Below are 24,593 nucleotides of genomic sequence, written 5' to 3'. Positions count from 1 at the left end.
ATCATAAAGAAGGGAATCCATAACTTGGAATCAGTCATCAAGAAGTCTCGTTCCATGTCATCTCCAAACATACCTGTGATGGAAGTGAAATAGGAGGTAGTCCTCCTTCCGTGATTTTAAAATTCAAGCAGCCTCATAGAATCATAGAATCCTAGAATCAAAGAGTTGGAAGAGACCTCATGGGCCATCCAGTCCAACCCCCTGCCAAGAAGCAGGAATATTGCATTCAAATCACCCCTGACAGATGGCCATCCAGCCTCCTATGGGGAGATACCATATTTTAATTGTCAAGTCATATTGTAGCTACTTATGGATTGCCAAACGTGCACATCATTAATTTTGATGGTCTGTTATTGTGACGAGGGTTGAATGAAAAGTAATGCCTCCACCTTCATAACTCTTCACCAGATGGCAGTACTGGTATGCGGAAGGTACTGGCTTGCTCAGTAGACTCTCCTCTATAATAATAATAATAATAATAATAATAATAATAATAATAACAGGAAATCAGAAGACACTTACTTCTTGGGAGGAGAGCAATGTCCAGTCTCGATAAAATAGTAAAGAGTAGAGACATCACACTGGCAACAAAGATCCGCCTAGTCAAAGCCATGGTATTCCCTGTAGTAACTTACGGATGTGAGAGCTGGACCTTAGGGAAAGCTGAGCGAAGGAAGATCGATGCTTTTGAACTGTGGTGCTGGAGGAAAGTCCTGAGAGTGCCTTGGACTGTGAGAAGATCCAACCAGTCCATCCTCCAGGAAATAAAGCCCGGCTGCTCACTGGAAGGAAGGATACTAGAGACAAAGTTAAAGTACTTTGGCCACATCATGAGGAGACAGCAAAGCCTAGAGAAGACAATTATGCTGGGGAAAGTGGAAGGCAAAAGGAAGAGGGACCGACCAAGGGCAAGATGGATGGACGGCATCCTTGAAGTGACTGGACTGACCTTGAAGGAGCTGGGGGTGGTAACGGCCGACAGGGAGCTCTGGCGTAGGCTGGTCCATGAGGTCACGAAGAGTCGGAGACGACTGAACGAATGAACAAAATAATAATAATAATAATAATCCTTTATTTATTTATACCCCGCTAACATCTCCCGAAGGACTCGGTGTGGCTTACAATAGGCCGAGGCCCAACACATCAATAAAACAACAGCATAACAAATACAACAATAAATAAACTCATAAAACAAACAATAAACATTAAAACAATAGCAATAAACATTAGACAATAACACCATGACTAAGGCCGGGCCAAATGTAATGATTAAAATTTTAAAATGCTGAACACGACAGGTGAGATGGTTAGGTTTTTGGAGATAGGTGCGGTGTGCAGACAATCTTAAATCTCTAGTAAAATGCAATTGGGACATGATGCTATGAGTTTCCTATTCTGGGAAGGCACACTGGAACAACCACATCTACAATTGCATTTTGGCAGAAAGCCTTACTATTGAACTGCTGTGTTGTTAAAGTGCGAAGTATGGAACCCTGCGCAGATGGTCAGTCATGCTGTGAGGTGCTGGTTGCAGAAACAGAGTGTCTTCTGTGACGGCTTCAGAAAACTTGTTCATCATTGGCAGAAAATTATCCAGTTGTCTGGTAATTATTTGGAAAAGTGAATACTGGTAGTTAAAGAGCACACATTCTAAGGTTTATTTCTGCATTCGATTTATTAAAATATTCCCATCCAAACCCAAGTAGGAGCCCCCGGTGGCACAGTGGGTTAAACCCCTGTGCCAGCAGGACTGAAGACCGACAGGTCACAGGTTCGAATCCGGGGAGAGGTGGATGAGCTCCCTCTATCAGCTCCAGCTCCTCATGCGGGGACATGAAAGAAGCCTCCCACAAGGATGATAAAACATCAAATCATCCGGGCATCCCCTGGGCAATGTCCTTGTAGATGGCCAATTCTCTCACACCAGAAGCGACTTGCAGTTTCTCAGGTTGCTCCTGACACGACAAAAAAAAAATCCAAACCCAAGTAACGAAGGTGGAGGCATTACTTTTCATTCAACCCTCATAAATTCAGAGAAGAAATATGAGTTCTATTGTCAGCCCCCAACCCTGTTGCTTCCTCCAACTCTCTACTCCTGTCTTTCTCCAGATGTATGTCACCCTAGTTTTCCGGCTGAAGGGTTCCCGCTTAGCCAAGCCTTCCTTGTGCCTGTCGCTCCTATGTCCAGCCTTCTTGGTGGGCGTCGTGCGGGTTGCCGAGTACCGAAACCACTGGTCCGATGTGCTGGCAGGTTTCCTTACTGGTGGGGCCATTGCCGCCTTTCTGGTAAGTGGCCACTGTGTTTATTGAAGGTCCTTGAAAACTGTCTACTAGGGGATGCCAGAGTGCATAAACCAGGGGTCCTCAAACCAAGGCCCGAGGGCCGGATACAGCCCTGCAAGGTCATTTACCCGGCCCTCGCTCAGGGTCAACCTAAGTCTGAAATGAAAGCACACAACAACAACAACCCTATCTCATCAGCCAAAATCAGACCCACACTTCACATTGAAATATTAAGTTTATATTTGTTTGAAAATTTCTCCATTTTAATTATTGTATTGTTTTAAAAAATTTTTTGCACTACATATAAGATATGTGCAATATACATAGGAATTCATTCATTTTTTCCTTCAAATTATAATCCAGCTCTCCAACAGTTTGAGGGACTGTGACCTGGCCCTCTGTTTAAAAAGTTTGAGGACCCCTGGCATAAACCCTGGTTGGAAGACAGAGAGAGAGCTGACTTGGAGAAAGGTCAGATAGAAAACAAGTTCAAATCTGTCAGAGGCAAAATAAAGTCATCCCTCTACATTTGCAGATTTAATCCAAGGACCTTATCAGATGGGCAGGGGTAAAGTGTGGATCAGTGGGGGAAAATATGGGACAACAGTGTAGGACAACAGAGGGAACCATCAGACTCTGTTCCCACTCATCAGGTTCCATCCTTTGCCTTCCCATGCCATTTTCTCTTTCAGATTTGTCTTTCCTCTCTTTCTCCTCGCATTGCTCAATGAGGAGTCCGGTAAATACTCAACTCCTCCAGGACTACTCTGAGCTTTGCTTCTCTCCATTGCTAGAACTTCTGGAAGTTGCCCAGCATCATTTGATGGGCTCTGTGGGACTCTGTTCTAGAAATGGAGAGAAGTGGGGAGATGACACTCCTCTTGTTACATCTGAATACGCCCTTAGCCTCTGGCCGAAAGAGGTTCCCTCATCATTTGATCAAGGACTTCATTCCACAGTTTAAGGCTCTATTTCCATGCAATGCAATGCAATGCAATGCAATGCAATGCAATGCAATGCAATGCAATGCAATGCACTCCAATGCAATGCAATGCAATGCAATCAATGCATTGCAAAGCAAAGCAAAGCAAAGCAAAGCAAAGCAAAGCAAAGCAAAGCAAAGCAAAGCAAAGCAAAGCAAAAGCAAAAGCAAAAGCAAAAGCAAAAGCAAAGCCAAAGCCAAAGCCAAAGCCAAAGCCAAAGCAAAGCAAAGTTTCCATGCAATTTGGAAATGGTGTCTCATCACATGACATTAGGGTTCTTCTGGTTGGACTCCGTGGGGCTCCATTTCCACAACACATGGAAAAGAAGCCCTAAATCCATCTTCAGGAGCTAGAGAAAAGTGGGAGAAAGTGGGAGAGAGCAGGGGAAAGACAGACATTGACTCAGAATGGACATGGGATAGCTGGTCATCCCAGAAGATGGAGAAAGAGGGCACAGGGTAAGACAGTTCCTTCTAGTTTCCCCACTTTCCCTCCACTTGTGGAATGAAGTCCTAAAGGAAGACAATGATTAGTAGGAGATGCATTGCAATGCGAAGGTGGGTCCTTGATATTGGGCTTTATTTGGCACACTGAGCATAGTGTGCTTGGGAGTGGGAACAACATGGTTTCAGCTTCCTACCCCTTTTCTGTGGCAGGTGACTTGTGTGGTCAACAATTTCCAGAGTACTCCACCAGCAACCAAGAAAGCACCCCCTCCTGAAAGTCTGCCCAGTGCTCCAGTGATGGGCTTGCCTTGCGTTGACAGTTCCCTTGATAAGTTAAGTGTGGCTCAGGTAAGAGGCTTTCATGGCACACTATGTCATGCCTCCTGCTCCATGAAGGCATGAAATGTCATAGAATCATAAAATCATAAGAGTTGGAAGAGACCTCATAGGCCATCTAGTCCAACCCCCTGCCAAGAAGCAGGAAATTGCATTCAAAGCACCCCGGACAGATGGCCATCCAGCCTCTGTTTAAAAGCCTCCAAAGAAGGAGCCTCCACTACACTCTGAGGCAGAGAGTTCCACTGCTGAACGGCTCTCGCAGTCAGGAAATTCTTCCTAATGTTCAGACGTCTCTTCAGTCTGCATGAGTCTGTGTCTGCACATATGTGTGCATACACCCATACAGCACCAGCCCAACGTTTGAAGGGCTATGAGTAAAATGCTGTCATATGGACGCACTAATTGTAAATAGACTCTGGTAGTCTTATATTTAGAATGGGAGGAGGACAACTGGGTATCTGGCTGCCATGTAAATTCCTCATGATGACCCAGACAGAAGTTAATAATGTTGGGGCATTGTGGGAAATAAAAGTGGATATTATTATTATTATTATTATTATTATTATTATTATGAAGTCTTATATCAAAACTGCTAGGCCAGAAGAAATCAGGTGTGATCTGATGCTTTTAGAATACTGTATTTAAGTCAATATATACTGGGATGAGGTTCTTCAGAGCGTCTCGATCCACACACATGCACACATGTATAGATAGATACATAGAAGCAAATACATACATCTATATAAATAAAAATGTAATGTTCATTTGTGGGATTAACAGAACTCAAAAACCACTGGACGAATCGACACCACATTTGGACACAAGACACCTAACAACCCAATGTATGTCCTTCACTCAAAAAAAAAATGACAAAATTGATTTTGTCATTTGGCAGTTGTAGTTGCTGGGATTTATAGTTCATCTACAAGCAAAGAGGATTCTGAACCCCACCAACGATGGAATTGAACCAAACTTGGCACACAGTTCTCCCATGACCAACAGAAAGTACTGGAAGGGTTTGGTGGGCAGTGTCCTTTGATTTTGGAGTTGTAGTTCACCTACATCCAGAGATCACTGTGGACTCAAACAATTATGGATCTGGACCAAACTCTACATGAATACTCAATATGTCCAAATGTGAACACTGGTGGAGTTTGGGGAAAATAGAATCTTGACATTTGGGAGTTGTAGTTGCTGGGATTTATAGTTCACCTACAATCACAGAGCATTCTGAACCCCACCAACGATAGAACTGGGCGAAACCTCCCACACAGAACCCCCATGTGGGCCACAGCAACACGTGGCAGGAAACGGCTAGTTTTTAATAAATTTCAAGCATTATACCCTGTCCTTCTCACCTCTTGGGTGGGGGGACTCAGAGCAGCTTATCATAATTAAAACAATCATTAAAACAATTTAAACATGCAGAGATTTAAAATGCTAAAATATCACCAATTCTAAAATACACACACATTTAAGTGAATAGTTAGGTTATTCATTAAATAAAAGATAGTTCTAAAGACGGAATCAATTCTATGATAGTTTAGTTACTTTCAAGATTAAAAGATTTTGAACTTCCTGTAGTGAGGACGACTAAGTAGTAGTTTGGTTTTCTTTTCAATTTCGTAAAGTGTTTTTACACCAAGCACTGCAACGGAGATTCTTAATCTGTCCCAGAAAATTGAAAAAAATGCGGAATATTTGCTGGGATGCACAGGGAAATCAGTCATCAACATCATCATAATCATAATCATAATCATCATCATCACCATTATCATCAATCATGGGTAGCATTTTCGAACTTCATTCTTGCTAGGATTGTATTGCAGGCATTTAACTTAGATTTAATATTCAACTTAACATAAAGCTAACAGTTAAATGTCCTGTCTTTCTACACACAAGGATTAAGATATATTTTAAAAAATATTGTATTTTAAAAATTATCTAAACCCATTAACACTTTTTGTTTTACTAATGATTCTATCTCTGGAGATGAAGAACTGTAAGGAAATGAATATCTGTGTAGAGAAGTGGGGAAGAACCTGATAAAAACCAAAATTAACATCCTTTTCTGTGGAGGGCCATGTTTGCCTGCCCTTTATGAGAAGCTGAAAGCAATTCTCCATCAACCATTTCATGGTCCCCTTGAGATTCATTGCAGGGATGGTGGAAAAGCAGGCTGACTAGTCATTGCCAGTTGTGTTCAGACAGCCCCTTTGCAGTACTTTCCAGTAGCTGCCATTCTTTAAAAGGAAAATCAAAATTTAGATAATGTCACCTTTCATACATCTATATCAACAACAGCAGCTGATGAATGCTGAGTATCTGAAAGTACAGATCCAGGTGTATGCTCCTGAGAAGATGTGTGAACCAATTCTGCAGATGTGGATGATTATGGAGGGAATTAATCTCAGGCCTCAATTGTGTATAAGAATATATTATAGAGGAGGCCAATTATTAGTTGTAAATTAAGGTAACTGCCACCAACGTGAGGTATTTGAGGTATCACCGATGAGATCTGGCTCTACAGACGCAGGTTAGATGAGATGAGATGGTTTTTAACAAAAGATAACACGTTTATTGTGTACAAAGTGTATGGTTGCAGGCTATTAAATAACTTATAGAACTTTGAATTTCACTTGGTTTTAATACAGTCCATTCTTTCAAATAACACAGCTCGTGGCCAACTTTTACTGAGGTGAAGCTCTTTAGTGAACAATGTTTCCTACTATGAATAGCCTTCCAATTTGATCTTTCCTTGATCAAATCTCTGATCTCTAGTCCTTCCTTGACTAGGGATCCTAACAAGCTTCCTTTAGTTTTCCTTGACTAAAGAAACTGGCCAGGTTTCTCTCTTCAGCCCTTCTAGACTGAAAGACCTGCAGCTGCTCACACACACCTCTCTCCCAGGCTTTTCAAGCCTCCACACTCATTGCCCCTTTTCCCAAAGACGCACATAACTTTTTCTGCTTGGCTCCGCCCACTCCTCACTCTCCTGAGCTAGCCTGCCCGGTCTCCTTGGCAACGCTCACTGTGGATTCAAACCAGATAACTCTAGTTTTGGCTACTGTTACAAACACAAACATATACTCTAACAGTTAAACACATACATAGTATCAATGACTTCTGCACAGCTCCCATCCCAGTTTTTTTAAAAACATATTCAAGGGAACACAAATAGTTGCACTATAGCAGGGGTAAGTTAGGCTTGATTCTACTCTTCCAGACAATTTATGTTCTGGCAAAAAAAAAAAAAAACACAGAACAACAAATTGTATGTGTGTTTTGTGAATTGCATCTCCGGGAGCATGGATGGTATTTCACATTTATTTAAAAAAACAAATGTGCATCGGGGTTTTTTTTTTTTTTTTTGAGGTTTTAATTTTTTTTTTTTTTTGGTTATACATTGTTTATTTTACAGCAGATACATATTATTCAATATAACCTACCATACTTTAACTTTTGGCATCTACTGTTATTTTTCTGCTTATACATATTGTCTATCCTTCACCACTGTGCTCCCTTCCCCCCCCCCTCCCAAGCCACAGCTTTTACATATCATCTGTCCAAAATTTCAATTCTTCTTGTGGTAGTAACTTTCCGTCTTTCTTTTTAAATCCTTTTTCAATAATTTTTCTCCATACATCGTCAAAATCACTGTTTCCATATACCTCTTTTAACTTTTAATATACAGTGCATGTAAGCTTACCATTTATTGCCAATCTCCATACTTCCTTGTACCACTCCTCTGTTTGTATATTTATTTCTCTTTTCCAATTCCATGCTATAAGAAGTCTTGCTATTGTTAAAAGTTTGTTATCACATCTTTATCCTCTTTTTTAATTGTTTATTTTTTAAAATAATTTTTATTGAGGTTTTTGCCTTTTGATGTATCGCCAAGGCAAAAACCTCTTTTTTAATTGTTTATTACCATATAATGATAATAAAGCTATACTAAGACTTCTTTCTATTTTAATGTTCATTATATTCTCTATTTCTCTAAATACTTTTCACCAAAAATTATTTACATATTTACATTGCCACCACATATGTATATATGTTCCTGATTCTTGGCATCCTCTCCAGCAATTTTTTGAGTAGTTTTTATTTATATTTGCTATTCTTTCTGTATTAGGTACCATTTCCATATTAACTTCTAGTAATTTTCTTTAACCCTTATTGATAATTTTTTTAGATGTCTTTGCCTCCATAATTGTTGCTACTCCGTTTCATTTATTTTTATCCCTAAATCTTCTTCCCAGACCTCCTTGAGGATGTTGTTTTTTGTTTTTCCTTCCTTTATTTCCATTATTATCTTATATGTGCACCATTTTTCAAAGCCATAATGAAATTTAGGTTACTTTCAGGTTGGTCCCCCCTTCACCTTTGGGCCACTGATGGGAATCTATCTGGTTCCAGGAGAACACTAGTAGCAGAAAAGTTTCCCCTAGACCCCCCAAAATTGCCCCTCTCTTCCCCGGGAAGACTGCAAATTTCTATTTTGTGTACCTCTGAGTTATCAGATATTTATAACATTAGACTAAACTTGCTACATTTCTGGGTTGTTGTAGGTTTTTTCGGGCTATATGGCCATGGTCTAGAGGCATTTTCTCCTGACGTTTCGCCTGCATCTATGGCAAGCATCTTCAGAGGTAGTGAGGTCTGTTGGAAGTAGGAAAATGGGTTTATATATCTGTGGAATGACCAGGGTGGGACAAAGGACACTTGTCTGCTGGAGCTAGGTGTGAATAGGTTCTTGTGGGGTTTTTTGGGCTATAAGGCCATGTTCTAGAGGCATTTCTCTTGACATTTCATCTGCATCTATGGCAAGCATCCTCACTACTTCTGAGGATGCTTGCCATAGATGCAGGCGAAACGTCAGGAGAAATGCCTCTAGAACATGGCCCTATAGCCCGAAAAAACCCACAAGAACCTAGTGATTCCAGCCATGAAAGCCTAGATGTGAATGTTTCAACTGACCACCTTGATTAGCATTTAATGGCTTGGAAGTGCCTGAGGGAATCTTTTTTTGTTGAGAGGTGATTTGATGTGCTCATCAAGGTGGTCAGTTGAAACATTCACGCCTAGCTCCAGCAGACAAAAGTCCTTTGTCCCACCCTGGTCGTTCCACAGATATATAAACCCATTTTCCTACTTCCAACAGACCTCACTACCTCTGAGGATGCTTGCCATAGATGCAGGCAAAACGTCAGGAGAAAATGTCTCTAGACCATGGCCATATAGCCCGAAAAAACCTACAACAACCCAGTGATTCTGGCCATGAAAGCCTTCGACAGTACATTGCTACATTTCACTCTCATCCTGATTGTAGACTCTCTCACTCATATCCGCATATTCGTACACAGACCATAAGTGGATGCTCCTCCATGATTTCTGTCTTTTGTATAATGGTTGCACTTGAAACTGTTTATCCATCAATTTGCATAAAATGGAATTTAAAGTGGCTCTTTCTAAATCACCTCTTTATTCCTTTTTATTTTCTTATTAAGGATTTGTTTCTCCTAACTTAACTAAGAGTGTATGTTGCTTGGAAGCAACCGTGTGTGTGTTATGTTGTGTATGTGTTTATTTTTTTTAATTCTTGCCAGTCTTTGTTTATAGAGCTATGCCTTTTAGTTATTTGGATGTTTTCAAATTGCCTTTTACACCTTTGCCTTAGGTTTTAATTATTTCTTATTTGAGATTCTCATGGTGTTTTGTTTTCCTCCTGCTGCTCTCCCACCTTAAATGTTTAATTTCTGTTCAAAATTCTGCTGCCCGTGTAATCCATTTGGTGTGGGTGCTTTGATCGTGTTCTTCGTTTCTGTTGGACTGGCTCCTTATTATCTCTCAGAAACACTTTTGCTTCCTTCTTAACATCCAGGGGAGGCTGCGGCCCTTTGCACTTGTGGTTTCTGGTTTCTCTTTGCACTGCACCCTGGGCTTTTTTGCTTCCCTCTCTTTCCAAATTTGGCTTTGTTTCTCCCTCTGTATCAATCTAGTAGCGTCCTTTCCTCTTCCACATGCTAGGGATGCTTTCCCTAATGTCTAACATGGCTCCTTACCTTTTTGCAAACACTCCTTAAAAACTGCTTTATAAATAACTAACTATGGCAGGAGTGAGAAAAATACAGACTGCAAAAAGCATTTAATCAGTTGGATCTCAACTTGAAGGCAAAAGAGCTTCAAGAGGCCAAGAATTAAAAAACAACAACAGGAAAGGATAGTACTGGTTTGTCAATGGGGAGGAAAGAGACTCTTGGTTTAGATATTCCATGCTGATTTCAGCAAGGAGAATTAGTCGAAGGCAAGGGTCATCACAGATGATCTCGGTGGCGCAGTGGGTTAAACTCCTGTGCCGACAGGACTGAAGACTGACAGGTTGCAGGTTCGAATCCGGGGAGAGCACGGATGAGCTCCCTCTGTCAGCTCCAGCTCCTCATGCGGGGACATGAGAGAAGCCTCCCACAAGGATGGTAAAAACATCAAATCATCCGGGCGTCCCCTGGGCAACGTCCTTGCAGACGGCCAATTCTCTCACACCAGAAGCGACTTGCAGTTTCTCAAGTCGCTCCTGACACAACAAAAAAAAGTTGGATCTCAACTTGAAGGCAAAAGAGCTTCAAGAGGCCAAGAATTAAAAACAAACAAAAAAACAGGAAAGGACAGTAGTAGTTTCTCAATGGGGAGGAAATAATAATAATAATAATAATAATAATAATAATAATAATAATACTTTATTTATACCCCGCTACCATCTCCCCAAGGGACTTGGTGTGGTTTAGATGAGGCCGAGCCCAAATAAAATAGTACAAGCAATGATAACAACAAAACAGTATAAGCAATTAAATGAAAACATTAGCAATAAGACAACACACAATTAAAAACAGCGGGAAGGCCAAATGTAAAGTTAAAATGGGGAATAATGCTGGTACATGGACGAAAAGGTGATAGTGGCGTTTGTGGAGGGGCATACGAGCAGACCTAAAAATATAAAGTGCTTGGAGGACAAAGTGCTATGGGATCATTATTCCGGGAAGGCACACTGGAACAGCCACGTCTTCAAGCTCCTCCTAAAGACTGCCAGAGTTGGGGCCTGTCTGATATCTTTAGGGAGAGAGTTCCAGAGTCGAGGGGCCACCACCGAAAAGGCCCTCTCTCTCGTCCCCACCAATCAGAATGAGTCTCTTAGTTCAGATATTCCATGCTGATTTCAGCAAGAATTAGTTGAAGGCAAGGATCATCAGAGATTATCCAGGTGGCGCAGTGGGTTAAACTCCTGTGCTGGCAGGACTGAAGACTGACAGGTTGCAGGTTTGAATCTGAGGGAGAATGCGGATGAGCTCCCTCTGTCAGCTCCAGCTCCTCATGCAGGGACATGAGAGAAGCCTCCCACAAGGATGGTAAAAACATCAAAACATCCGGGCGTCCCCTGGGCAATGTCCATGCAGACGGCCAATTCTCTCACACCAGAAGCGACTTGCAGTTTCTCAAGTTGCTCTGGACACGACACTGGGATTAAGAGATGGAAATGAAGGTGCTACGAGAGGGATGAAGTTTTGGAAAGAGAAGAAGGAAGAAGTGGTAATGTCATGGGATCAGGTTTTGCCAGCTCTAATCATGAAGGTGGAATATACCAATTGCTGTCTTCTTTGCTGCTTTCCTTAGTAGCAGAATTGATCGTGGGACTTCTGTGTGGAAGGGAGTCACCTGCCAATGAGTGGCTCTCATCTTAAATCCTCATTTCCTTTTGCTTCTAATCCTAATCTTACATTTTGCTTTGCTCAGGATCCATTCACTCCACCCTTCACTCTCCCCCACTTGCAGATATTAGAGTAAGGGTAAATTTTGATCAGGCCAACTTAGTATCTACCTACCATCATTTCTATTTCCATACACTTGGTCTCAGTTGAGCACAATATGGTGGAATTGTTGGTGTAGATTGGCGTTTACCAGCCTGGTGCCCTCCAGATATGTTCCAATCATCTTCCAGCCATCTTTGGCAAGCATGGCCAAAGGCAGCCCCACATATCTGGAAAGTGCAAAGATAGGGAGTGAGTGGTGTCAAGATATCACTGTAAAAGCCTCAGTGGAAAGATATGTTTAAGCATAGACCTTATAGATCTATTATTATTATTATTATTATTATTATTATTATTATTATTATGCACCGGGACTGTGGCGAAGCTGGCTGGGAGTCAGCTGCATTAAGATCACTACTGACTGAAAGGTCATGAGTTCAAAGCCAGCCTGGTTCGGAGTGAGCTTCGACCAATTTGTGTAGCTTGCTGTCGACCTTTGCAGCCCAAAAGACAGTTGCATCTGTCAAGTAGGAAATTTAGGTACCACGTCTGTTACAGATTTTAACACCATAAAAATCTCCAGCAAGCATGCAAAGAATGAGGAAGTACTTCATCAGTGTCACAAATGGACGGTAAAGCGACAGCTCCCCTGGTGGCCAGAGTACCCTCATCAAAAGCTGGAATGTTAATAGCCTCTGTGTGTCTGTCTATATATGTTGTGTGTCTATGGCATTGAATGTTTGCCATGTATATGTAGATTGTAATCCGCCCTGAGTCCCCTGTGGGCTGAGAAGGGTGGAATATAAATACTGTAAATAAATATGGCCAAAGAAAATGTTATAGACAGGGGCAGTGCACAGTTTCATGTGCTTACAGAACAAACATGAACATTTTAGGACACTCTTCAACAGGTGGTCGCTGTCCTCTGCTCTCTCGAAAGTTTTGTCCTTGGAGATTCCCCTTTCTTTGCCATAAATAAGCCATTATCTCCCAGAGTCCACACAAAACAAACTCCACACCTTGCTCTCAAACAAACCACTGATCTGACTCCTCCGTTTTGTTTCCCTCTCCAAGTGGCGCCTGTTAAGCAACTAGCTAATTGTCTCAATTTCTGTGTCATTCTCTCCCATCCATCCATGTCTGCCTCCTGCTCCCTCCCCTCCCGCTTCCTTGCCCTGGTGCTGCTCCCCTTGGGGTGGGGGGGATGTAGCAGGTGAGGGACCCCCCAGAAGAACAGGAGTTCTCCACGCTACTCACAAGAGGCCTGGAAAGGCAGCTAGCCCGATCTCTCCGCTTGGCAGCTCCCGGCAATATGGCGGTGGCCCGCCCCTACGAGTAAGTGCCTGGTCCTGGAGGAGGAGGTGGTGGGTGGGATTGCCTTTTTTTTGTCAGGGGTTGGACCCCTTCTGGAATGCCACCTCTTCTCCTTTGATGGCATCTCCCAAAGGGAGAATTGCATTTGTGCTGGGAAGTCAAGACTTGGAGTTGTGGTCAGCATGGATGGTATAGCTCGTATCAGGAAAAGCAACCTGGCCTTTGGGAAGTGTGGATGGCACAGGCAGATTGACCTTTTTCTCAATAGGGTGGTAACAAGGCAGCATACAAAAGCCAACACTCAAAAGTCTACGAAAGTTTATATTCCCAACTTGGTTCCTTAAGGTGCTACAAGATCCCTTTGCATACAGGTGAAAACAGTTACAAAGATAGAAGTAAAACAGATAAAAGTGTTATTTAAAGTAATTACACTGGCTGCCAATACGCTTCTCAATTCACGATGTTGGAGATAACATTTAAATCCTTAGGACCATGATACTTGATGCAGTGCCTCACTCCATATTTGTGCCTACCAGAGAACTGAAGTCTGTTCAAAAGGCCCTTATTTATGCCCCACCAAACTGAGTAAATACATTGTAAGAGGAAATGTGAGAGAGCCTTATCTGCGTGGCACCTCCGTTGTGGAATGCCGTTCCCTTGGTTGCCTCATTGGCACCAACAATGGGACCATTTTAGCAAGTCAACATATGGCTTTTTATTAAAGCCCTTTGGTCAAATTGATCATATCTAGTTTGCTCATATGTTATGGTTTACACTATTTCAACACCTTTTACTACCTTTGAGGATGCTTGCCATAAATGCAGGCGAAACGTCAGGAGAGAATGCCTCTAGAACATGGCCATATAGCCCAAAAAAACTTACAACAACCTTTTACATTGTCTAGATATTAACCATTAGATAATGTAATATATATTACCTTTTGAATTATTGTTATTATTGTATTGTCAAAGGCTTTCATGGCTGGAATCATTAGGGTGTTGTGTGGTTTCCAGGCTATATGGCCATGTTCTAGCAGCATTTTCTTCTGATGTTTCATATGCATCTGTGACTGGATCCTCTGAAGATGCCAGCCACAGATGCAGGCAAAACATCAGGAGAAAATGCTACTAGAACACAGCCATACAGCCTAGAAACCACACAACATCCTATTGTTGTTATCTATTTTTTAAAAAATGAACTGTCCTGAGATCTTTAAATGTAAGGCAGGATACAGATGTTTTAATTAATAAATAATGCTACTGAAATGCAAGTAAACAATACCTAGAGATAAAACCCTTTGACTAGAGGTGTAAAGGTTATCCATTAAACCAGGGGTCCTCAAACTAAGGCCCGGGGGCCGAATGTGGCCCCCCCAAGGTCATTTACCCGGCCCTCGCTTAGGGTCAACCTGTCTGTAACGACTTGAAAGCACACAACAACAACAACAACAACAACAACAATCCTATCTCATCAGCCAAAAGCAGGCCCACACTTCCCACTGAAATACTAATAAGTTTATATTTGTTAAAATTGTTATTCATTTTCATTATTGTATTGTTTTAAAGTGGTTTTTGCACTACAAATAATATATGTGCAGTATACATAGGAATTCATTCGTATTTTTTCAAATTATAATATGGCCCTCCAACAGTTTGAGGGACTGTGACCTGGCCCTCTGTTTAAAAAGTTTGAGGACCCCTGCATTAAACAATAAGAATTGTTTTATAAAAAAAAAATCAGCAGGACACACCATAAACTTTGTTGTGTGCCTTCAAGTTTGTTCTGATTTACGGTGATCCTAATGTGACCCATACTAGTGTTTTCTTGGCAAGATGTCTTCAGAAGGGTCACCTTAATTGGCTGAGAGAGTGTGACATGTCCAAAGTTACCTTGCTGCTTTTCATGACTAAGTGGGACTTGGGCCCTTAACACTCAAATAGCTACACTATTCTAACTATCTCAGAAATTAATTCAGCTCAAATATCCTCAGGTTGTTGTAGGTTTTTTGGGCTATATGGCATGTTCTAGAAGCATTCTCTCCTGACATTTCACCTGCATCTATGGCAAGCATCCTCAGAGGTTGTGAGGATGTTTGCCATAGATGCAGGCGAAATGTCAGGAGAGAATGCTCCTAGAACATGGCCATATAGTCCGAAAAACCTACAACAACCCAGTGATTCCAGCCATGAAAGCCTTCGACAATACATCAAATATCCTTGCCTTAGGGTTGCCATATATTGGAAATAACAACAACAAAGTATAGATGCAGAGATGTAGACTCTGCATTGTGCCCATGATCCTGTAGATGAACATAACAAAGATGGATAACAAAGTTGTATGCAACAGTACATGGTTGTACATACAACAGATTGCTTAAGAACTCACCTTACATACAGAATTAGCTTTCTATCTCCTCAGTCAAAAAGGAGGGAGAAGATTGTGTGAATATGTGTGTATGGACACACAAATAATTGCTTATGAAACAATGATCTACATCCAGAACCAAAATTTCTTGGTTCTTGGGAGCTTCTAAAGTAATGCCCCGAACTGGAGCCCAAGCTGAAAGTGCAGGGAATTACGAAGGCCTTGAAAGAGATCTAGTTACTAAACAGGGAGATTATAGATGAAAGAAAAGATCTCAGTGTAACATTAAAAACAATACATACTACTATTATTATCCAATTCTAGAAAGAACATGCAGTAGAGGCCAGAAGACCTTGGCAATTCATTGGTTTCGGGCATTTTTCTATTTGTACTATCAGCCTATGTCCCCAAAGTCTTTTTTTGTAGGGCTCATTCGCTTGATTTTCAAATTAGACATACTTCCTTTCCTCTTAAAGTGGATACAGTCATAATTGTCTTGGGTTTTCCTTTTGTAAAGTAAAGTAAATTACAAGTAAATCTGGAAATGAAAGGAAGTCAGGAGTACCTCTGACCGCTCCCTTGGCAGAGCATCAAACAGACAGTCCTTTTACCTTGTTATTCATTCATTTACATTTTGTTCAGTGACATTAGACATGTAAGCTATTGCAGGCCTTTGAATGTCTCAGGACTGCTCAGACTCTGAAAAGTAATTTCCCATTCAAACGTTCAAATTATTCCATGTCAGAATTTTAACAAGAGTGGTTCAAAATATACAAATCTGTCCATGGTCCTTAACAGAAAATCAGAGAAGTGGATAGTGATGGAAGAGAAGACAGCTTGGCTGAATTTGTCCAGAATGCCATCTACACTACAGTCCTGGGATCTAGATCCCAGAGAGTCCCCTTCATTTCAGTATTTGGGTTTTTTTGTCCTTAGTTCTTTACACTGCTTTTGTCTCTTGCTGGTGGCTCTCTATTTGGCTCTATTCTGTAACTGTTTTCATTTTAATGTTTTTTTATTGTGTTCATTCTTGTGTTTTATATTATTACCTCTCCAAAAAAAAGAGGCCCAGCAATTCAGCAGTACAGTCAACACTCCACATTCACTGGGATTAAGGGAACGGGGCCCCCATTAAGGTGGGAAAACTGCTAAATGCTATTTTTAAACATCTTTCTAGGAATTATTTTATTTTATTTATTTATTATTTACTTTATTTATATACCGCTTTTCTCAGCCCTCAGGCAACTCAAAGCGGTGAACAACATCGATACAAAACATCATGAGACAAGTATAGGGCAATTAAAAACAATTGTAACATAAATCATTAAACATCCGTATAACAATCATTAGCGCCTCAACAGTAGAATCAGAATCCAGTCTCATCATCCATTATTCCATATTCCTATGTTCAATTACACTGTTTAATCAAATGCTTGTTCAAACAGCCAGGTCTTCACTTTCCTCCGAAACGCCAGCAGGGAGGGGGCCAATCTGATATCTGCAGGCAGGGCATTCCACAGCCGAGGGGCCACCACTGAGAAGGCCCTGTCTCTCGTCCCTGCCAAGCGTGCCTGTGATGCAGGCGGGACAGAGAGCAGGGCCTCCCCAGATGATCTCAGTGTCCTAGCCGGTTCATAGGAAGAGATGCGTTCGGAGAGGTAAGTAGGGCCAGAACCGTTTAGGGCTTTATAGGCTAACGCCAGCACTTTGAATTGTGCCCGGTAGCAGACTGGCAGCCAGTGGAGTTGGCGCAACAGAGGAGTAGTATGCTCCCTGAGTGCCGCTCCTGTTAGCAACCTGGCTGCCGAACGCTGGACCATTTGAAGCTTCCGAGCAGTCTTCAAAGGCAACCCCACATAGAGAGCGTTGCAGTAGTCTATACAGGATGTAACTAGAGCGTGGACTATTTATTTATTTATTTATTTATTTCTGGTATTTCTATCCCGTTCCTTCTCAACCCCCGAAGGGGGACTCAGGACAGCTTACATTTGACAGCAATTCGATGCCATTACATATAACACAGCAATATAATAACAATTAAAACAATAAGTAAAACATTCATTAAAACAGTAAAAAAAAAAAACCAGTATTAATAGGAATCCCTAGGTTTTTCAAAAAGAGTCCAAAAAGAATTTGACCACAGAGCTGTATAGGAGGACGTAGAAATTACAGATCAAATCTGTAAATAATAAAACTCTCAAATATGAAGTCTTGAATGTATAGAAATATAGTCTATAGATAACTAAATCGTGTTGTGGATTGAAATATGCTTCCTTGGGCAAGAATCATCTTTTTAGTGGACAGCAGGAGCCCTGGCACTATGGGCTACTAAGAGTTCGTAGCTGTAGGTTTTCTCCAGTAAGTTCTCTGTGAAGCCAAATTTACTTCTGATGCTCGCCTCGCTGCCATCCTGTGCATCTTGTCTCCTGAGCTTAAGCATGTGTGTTGATGATATCCTGCTTGCTTTGGCTGCACCATCCTGTACCTGGCATGCTGCAGAAAGATGGGAATTGCACCCTTGACCAAGATAGACCAAGATAGGACCTAAACCTCTTCTTACACCCTTGACCAAGATAGTCACCACCCAAGACTGTTTGAGTGTGTGAGCATTAACTCTGCATTAACTCTACAGTGCAGATGCACCTCTAATACATCTCTGGATTTGCTCACACCACTGGCTCCGATGCTGAACCGAAAATCTGGAGTAAGGTGGTTACTCCAAATTTTCGGTTCAGCATTGGAGCCAAGAGTGTGAGCAAATCCAGAGGTGAATTAGAGATGCATCTGAACTGTGGAGGTAATGCAGCTTGACACCACTTTAACTCCCATTGCTCAATGCTATGGAATCCTGGAATGTATAGTTTGGTAAGACACTAGGACTCTTTGGGAGAGAAAATGAAAAGCTTTAATGATTCCATACTATTGAGACACAACAGTTAAAGTGGTGTTGATTTACAGTGTAGATCAGACGTGGGCAAACTTTGGCCCTCCAGGTGCTTTGGACTTCAACTTCAACAACAACAACAACTTCAACTCCCACAATTATTTATTTATTTACTTACTGTATTTGTATACCGCAGGGGTTCTCAAACTTTTTAAACAGAGGGCCAGATCACAGTCCCTCAAACTGTTGGAGGGCCGGATTATAATTTGAAAAAAAAAAACATGAATGAATTCCTATGCACACCACACATACCTTATTTTTAGTGCAAAAAAAAGAAACATTTAAAAACAATACAATAATTAAAATGAAGAAGAATTTTAACAAATATGAACTTAGTATTTCAATGGGAAGTGTGGGCCTGCTTTTGGCTGATGAGATAGTTTGTTATTGTTGTCGTGTGCTTTCAGGTAGTTTCAGACTTAAGTTGACTTAAGTTGACCTTGAGTGAGGGCCAGGGAAGTGACCTTGGAGGGCCGTATCCGGCCCATGGGCCTTAGTTTTAGGACCCCTGGTATACTGCCTTTCTCAGCCCGTAGGCGACTCAAGACGGTTAACAGGGCAAAATTCAATGCTTACAATGTCACAAATACAATTAAAAACATAACATATAATAAAAACTAAATAATCAATAAAATATAAATCCATAGTGTCTTGTTAAAAACGTCCTGACTCATTGTCTAGTCGTTCCATTTTCCTATGTCAGTTACTCTGCATTTGCAAACGCTTGTTCAAGAAGGATGTTAAAAGGGAAGTGGCCGGTCTAATATCTAAAGGGCCGAGGGGCCACCACTGAGAAGACACTGTCTTTTGTCTCCGCCAAAAGTACTTATGACAAAGGTGGTAATGAGAGCAGGGTCTCCCCAGATGATCTTAAGGTCCTAGATCAGGGGTCTTCAAACTAAGGCCCGAGAGCTGGATGCGGCCCTCCAAGGTCATTTACCCGGCCCTCACTCAGGGTTAACCTAAGTCTGAAGCAACTTGAAAGCACACAACAACAACAACAATCATATCTCATCAGCCAAAATCAGACCCACACATTGAAATATTAATAAGTTTATATTTGTTAAAATTGTTCTTCATTTTAATTATTGTATTGTTTTATGTGTTTTTTGCACTACAAATAAGATATGTGTAGCGTGCATAGGAATTCATTCATTATTTTTTTCAAATTATGATCTGGCCCTCCAACAGTTTGAAGGACAGTGACCTGGCCCTCTGCTTAAAAAGTTTGAGGACCCCTGGTCTAGTCGTTCCATTTCCTATGTCAGTTACTCTACATTTGCAAACACTTGTTCAAAAAGCCATGTCTTGATTTGTTCTGGAATGTTAAAATCTAATATCTAAAGGGAGGGCATTCCACAACTGAGGGGCCACCACCGAGAAGGCCCTGTCTCTCATCTCCACCAAAAGTACTTGTGACAAAGGCGGTAACGAGAGCAGGGCCTCCCCAGATGATCTTAAGGTCCTAGATGGTTCATAAGTTGGTAGGCTGTTATGAATTGTGGAAGCTGAAGTCCAAATCACCTGAAGGCCAAAGTTTGCCCATGCCTGGTGTAGATGGACACCAATGAATTCCACAGTGTGGATGCATCTTTTGTAATATTTTCTCTAACTGTTAGTTTTCTCAAAGCCAACACAAAATGTTCAATCTGGACATTTAAAGATGCAACCTTGAGGGAGTTTAGAAACACACTCCCTTAAAATATGCACACACACTAAAGTATAGATATTTTAAAAGAAGACTGGATTCTGCCTGTGTTATGTGTGGTCTCTTTGGCTCTAGTGCAGTGGTTCTCAACCTTGCTAATGCCGTGACCCCTTAATGCAGTTCTATATGTTGTGGTGACCCCCAACCATAATATTGTTTTCGTGGCTACTTGATGCCTGTCATTTTACTATTGTTATAAATCGTCATGTAAATATCTGATATGCAGGATGTATTTTCATTCACTGGACTAAATTGAGCACAAATACTCAATATGCCCAAATGTGAATGCTAGTGGGATTGGGGAGAGGATTGATTTTGTAATTTGGGAGTTGTAGTTGCTGGGATTTATAGTTCACCTATAATCAAAGAGCATTCTAAACTCGACCAGCGATGGATTTAAACCAAACTTGATACACAGAACTTCCATGACTATTAGAAAACACTGGAAAGGTTTGGTGGGCATTGACCTTGAGTTTGGGAGTTGTAGTTCACCTATATCCAGAGGAGTGCTGTGGATTCATGCAATGATGGATCTGGACCAAACTTGGCACAAATACTCATTATGCCCAAATGTGAACACTGGTGGAGTCTGGGGAAAATAGACCTTGACATTTTGGAGTTGTAGTTGTTTATTTATTTATTTACTTCATTTGTATACCGCCATTCTCAGCCCTAAGGCGACTCATAGCGGTTTACAACAAGCAAAAACAAGGCGAACAATCAAGGCAAAAATTCAATGTGGCATCAACAAGGTACTTAAAAACAGTTAACACAGAAACAAATTAAACAATTTAACAGTAATAAACATTCAGTGGTGTCTCATAACTAGAATCATGATCCAAACTCGTCAGTCGTAGTTCCATTTCCTGAAATTCATTGCACTGCTTATTCAAACGTCTGTTCAAATAACCAGGTTTTCACTTTCCTCCGAAATACCATCAATGAGGGGGCCAATCTGATGTCCGTGGGAAGGGCGTTCCACAGCCGAGGGGCCACCACCGAGAAGGCCCTGTCTCTCGTCCCCACCAGCCGCGCCTGTGTTGCAGGCGGGATCGAGAGCAGGGCCTCCCTGGAAGATCTCAAAGTCCTAGTGGGTTCGTAGGTGGAGATGTGATCGGATAGGTAACTTGGGCCAGAACTGTTTAGGGCTTTATAGGCCAAAGCCAGCACTTTGAATTGGGCCCGGTAGCAAATTGGTAGCCAATGGAGCTGGCGCAACAGAGGGGTTGTATGCTCCCTGTGTGCCGCCCTTGTTAGTATCATGGCTGCCACACGCTGGACCAATTGAAGCTTCCGAGCCGTCTGCAATGGCAACCCCATGTAGAGAGCGTTGCAGTAGTCTAAACGGGATGTAACAAGAGCGTGGACTACCGTGGCCAAGTCAGACTTCCCAAGGTACGGGCGCAGCTGGCGCACATGCTTTAACTGTGCGAATGCTCCCCTGGTCACCGCTGCTGGACCTCTCAGTGGCCTTCAATACTGTCGACCACGGTATCCTGTTGGGATTTATAGTTCACCTACAATCAAAGAACCTTCTGAACTTGACCAACAATAGAATTGGGTCAAACTTCCCACACAGAATCCCAATGACCAACAGAAAATACTGTGTTTTCTGACGGTCTTTGGCGACCCCATTGACACCCCCTCACGACCCCCTCAGGGGTCCCGACCCCCAGGTTGAGAAACACTGCTCTAGTGTGACTGTCTTGGGGAAGCAGACCCTTAATCTTTTCCATGTGTAAATTGTGTTGCTCTGGGACAAAACAACTAGAAATGTCATAGTGAGCTGTAAAATGTCCTGATTCTGTTTTGAAAGACAGATCTAATACTCTCTTTTCTTTTCTTGTTTTGCCTCCTCTCTCTCTGATACAGAATCACAGAGCTGTGTCCACAGAGATCACCTGACCCCCAGCTATGCCTCTTCCCCACCACCCCTGATGTCCTCATTCCCTCCCGGTCAGTCACCAGTGAAGTCTGACCAGAGGAGGCGTTCTTGGTCTTCTTGCAATGGGATTGGGCTTTTTGTTGGGGGTGGGAACCTAAACCTCTTCTTACACTCCTAGTTTCCCACACTCTTTCTTGGACTTTCCTGGGATCGGAATTATTGATTGTCATGACATATTTCTGATTCTGTGATAATGAATCCGTGACATAACTTGGGGAGGGTTGGAGACAGACAGAGAGAAAGAAAGCCCCATAGGGTGTCTGGGAGTTTACAACACTTGCAAGGGCCTATCTTGCTATGAGAGGCTGGTGAGAGCATCTTCTGGGGAGTGGAACCTCTTCAGATGTCAACCAGAGCTTGGCTTCTTACTCTCTTTCTCCTTGCAGTGGCCTCTTGCTCTTCCATATTTATCTATAAGGTATCTTTCACCCCCAAACTATGTCTCCTCTAATGAGAAGGATAGGTGCTTTTTCTGAGTTAGTCAAGGTAAGGAGATATCAACTAGTATTTTGTGGTGGAGCGTGAGGTTATAGAATCATAACATGGGGAGGGTCATAGAGTTGGAAGTCATAGAGTTGGAAGTCATAGAGTTGGAAGAGACCTCATGGGCCATCCAGTCCAACCCCCTGCCAAGAAGTAAGAAAATTGCATTCAAAGCACCCCCGACAGATGGTCATCCAGCCTCTGTTTAAAAGCCTCCAAAGAAGGAGTCTCCACCACACTCCGGGGCAGAGAGTTCCACTGCTGAACAGCTCTCACAGTCCAGAAGTTCTTCCTCATGTTCAGATGGAATCTCCTTTCTTGTAGTTTTATGATTAGAAAGGGTTGAGTGAGAGTTTTGACCTAGTTTTTTGCCCAGATGAAAACCAGTTGTGAGAAATTAGGTTGAGAATTCAGTGCTGAAAAAGAGACAAATCTTTCTGATTCCAAGGTACAAGTCAGGAATTGTTTAGGAACTGAGGTTTTGAGCTGCAGAGGGGATAAAAAGGGTGGCTTTTATGAAGATGCTCTAGTGCTCTCTAAACAAAATAGATTGTAGACATCCATGGGAAATCAGGCAATGATGTTGTATAGTCTGAAAAGGAATGACTACCAATGAATAGAATCTAGAAAAGGAAGGGCAACCAATGGCAAGAATGTAAAACTAATTTCTTGCTTGCAACCTCTTTAAAATCAAGGGCAAGGCCAAAAAGTATAGGGGTGAGAGTATCTAAGATTATTATGCAGACAGATTCTTCTTACTACCTTATTCTGAACCTCAATCGTGTTCCTTTATATAAAGGAAGAGCAAAGTTGTCTAGGCACAATCGATGGCCTCCGATGAAGGAAAATTGCACCAGCAGATACTGGGAAGCCCTTTGGCTGAGACCTTAGAAAGCCAGTGCCACTGCTGGTTGGAACAGAAAATAATACAATCTAGACAAGTGAGTGATCTAACCCACCTATTAATAGAAATCTTGCTTAGCCTCCTACATTCACTTCATATAGTCTCTATATTCTTAATCCCAGGTGATGTGATTGTCCAGCACTGAAGGAAATAGGTTCTGAGCCTGCATGTGCTCCAGAGCAATTTTTTTGTTGACCCCCTCTATATAAAACGGGTTAGGATTGTGGTTGAAACTCTGACTAAAATGAGTTAGGAACAACCACTGCCCTCCAAAACAGCGCTCAGAGGTTCTGTGTCAAAGGTCTCCAAACCTACTAAATTCCTTCAGCCTTCAGTCCTGCCTTCCTACTAATAGTATTAGGCCTGGGACTATTTGCATGTGGCTAAAGCAGAATAAAGAGTCCCGTGACCAATACAACTAGTAGGAATGAAGGATTGAAGTCTGAAGGAATTTAGTAGGGTTGTTGTAGGTTTTTGTGGGCTATATGGCCATGTTCTAGAGGCATTATCTCCTGACGTTTCGCCTGCATCTGTGGCAAGCATCCTCAGAATTAGAGAGGTCTGTTGGAAATAGGAAAATGGGTTTATATATCTGAGGAATGACCAAGGTGGGACAAAGAACTCTTGTCTGCTGGAGCTAGGTGTGAATGTTTCAACTGACCACCTGGGGCCATCAAACAGAGATGCCATTGAAATCTATAAGCATGTGGACAATTTTAACAGAAAGGAGGAAACCATGAAAATGTACAAAATCTGGCTACCAGTAACTCTAAAATTACAACAGCAAAACAACAGAGAGGAAACAATCAAGGACATCCAATCACCTCTCAACAAAAGATTCCCCCAGGCACTAACAAGCCACACCAAACAAGTGCCAGGCCATCAAATGCTAATCAAGGTGGTCAGTTGAATCATTCACACCTAACCCCAACAGACAAAAGTTCTTTATCCCACCTTGGTCATTCCACAGATATATAAACCCATTTTCCTAGTTCCAACAGACCTCACTACCTCTGAGGATGCTTGCCATAGATGCAGGTGAAACATCAGGAAAGAATGCTTCTAGAACATGGCCATA

At 41.9% G+C, this 24,593-nt stretch overlaps 1 protein-coding gene across 4 annotated transcripts in view; it reads left to right on the top strand.

Annotated features, from left to right (window-relative positions):
• The window catches only part of PLPPR2 (phospholipid phosphatase related 2), a 53,002-nt gene extending 30,746 nt beyond the window's left edge, over positions 1-22,256 (top strand). For 3 of the 4 annotated variants that reach the window (XM_067464042.1, XM_067464043.1, XM_060763559.2), the window contains 4 exons: positions 2,110-2,286; positions 3,923-4,060; positions 13,064-13,188; positions 22,056-22,256. In XM_067464042.1, coding sequence (XP_067320143.1) covers positions 2,110-2,286; positions 3,923-4,060; positions 13,064-13,188; positions 22,056-22,161 — 546 coding nt within the window. In that variant the 3' untranslated portion in view covers positions 22,162-22,256. The remainder of the gene's footprint in view (positions 1-2,109; positions 2,287-3,922; positions 4,061-13,063; positions 13,189-22,055) is intronic. The other variant, XM_067464044.1, reaches the window with a different exon arrangement.
• The last annotated feature ends 2,337 nt before the right edge of the window (positions 22,257-24,593 follow it).

The sequence above is a fragment of the Anolis sagrei genome, chromosome 2 (assembly GCF_037176765.1).
Source record: "Anolis sagrei isolate rAnoSag1 chromosome 2, rAnoSag1.mat, whole genome shotgun sequence".
NCBI classification, from domain to species: Eukaryota; Metazoa; Chordata; class Lepidosauria; order Squamata; family Dactyloidae; genus Anolis; species Anolis sagrei.
This window is presented reverse-complemented; position numbering and strand designations above follow the sequence as displayed.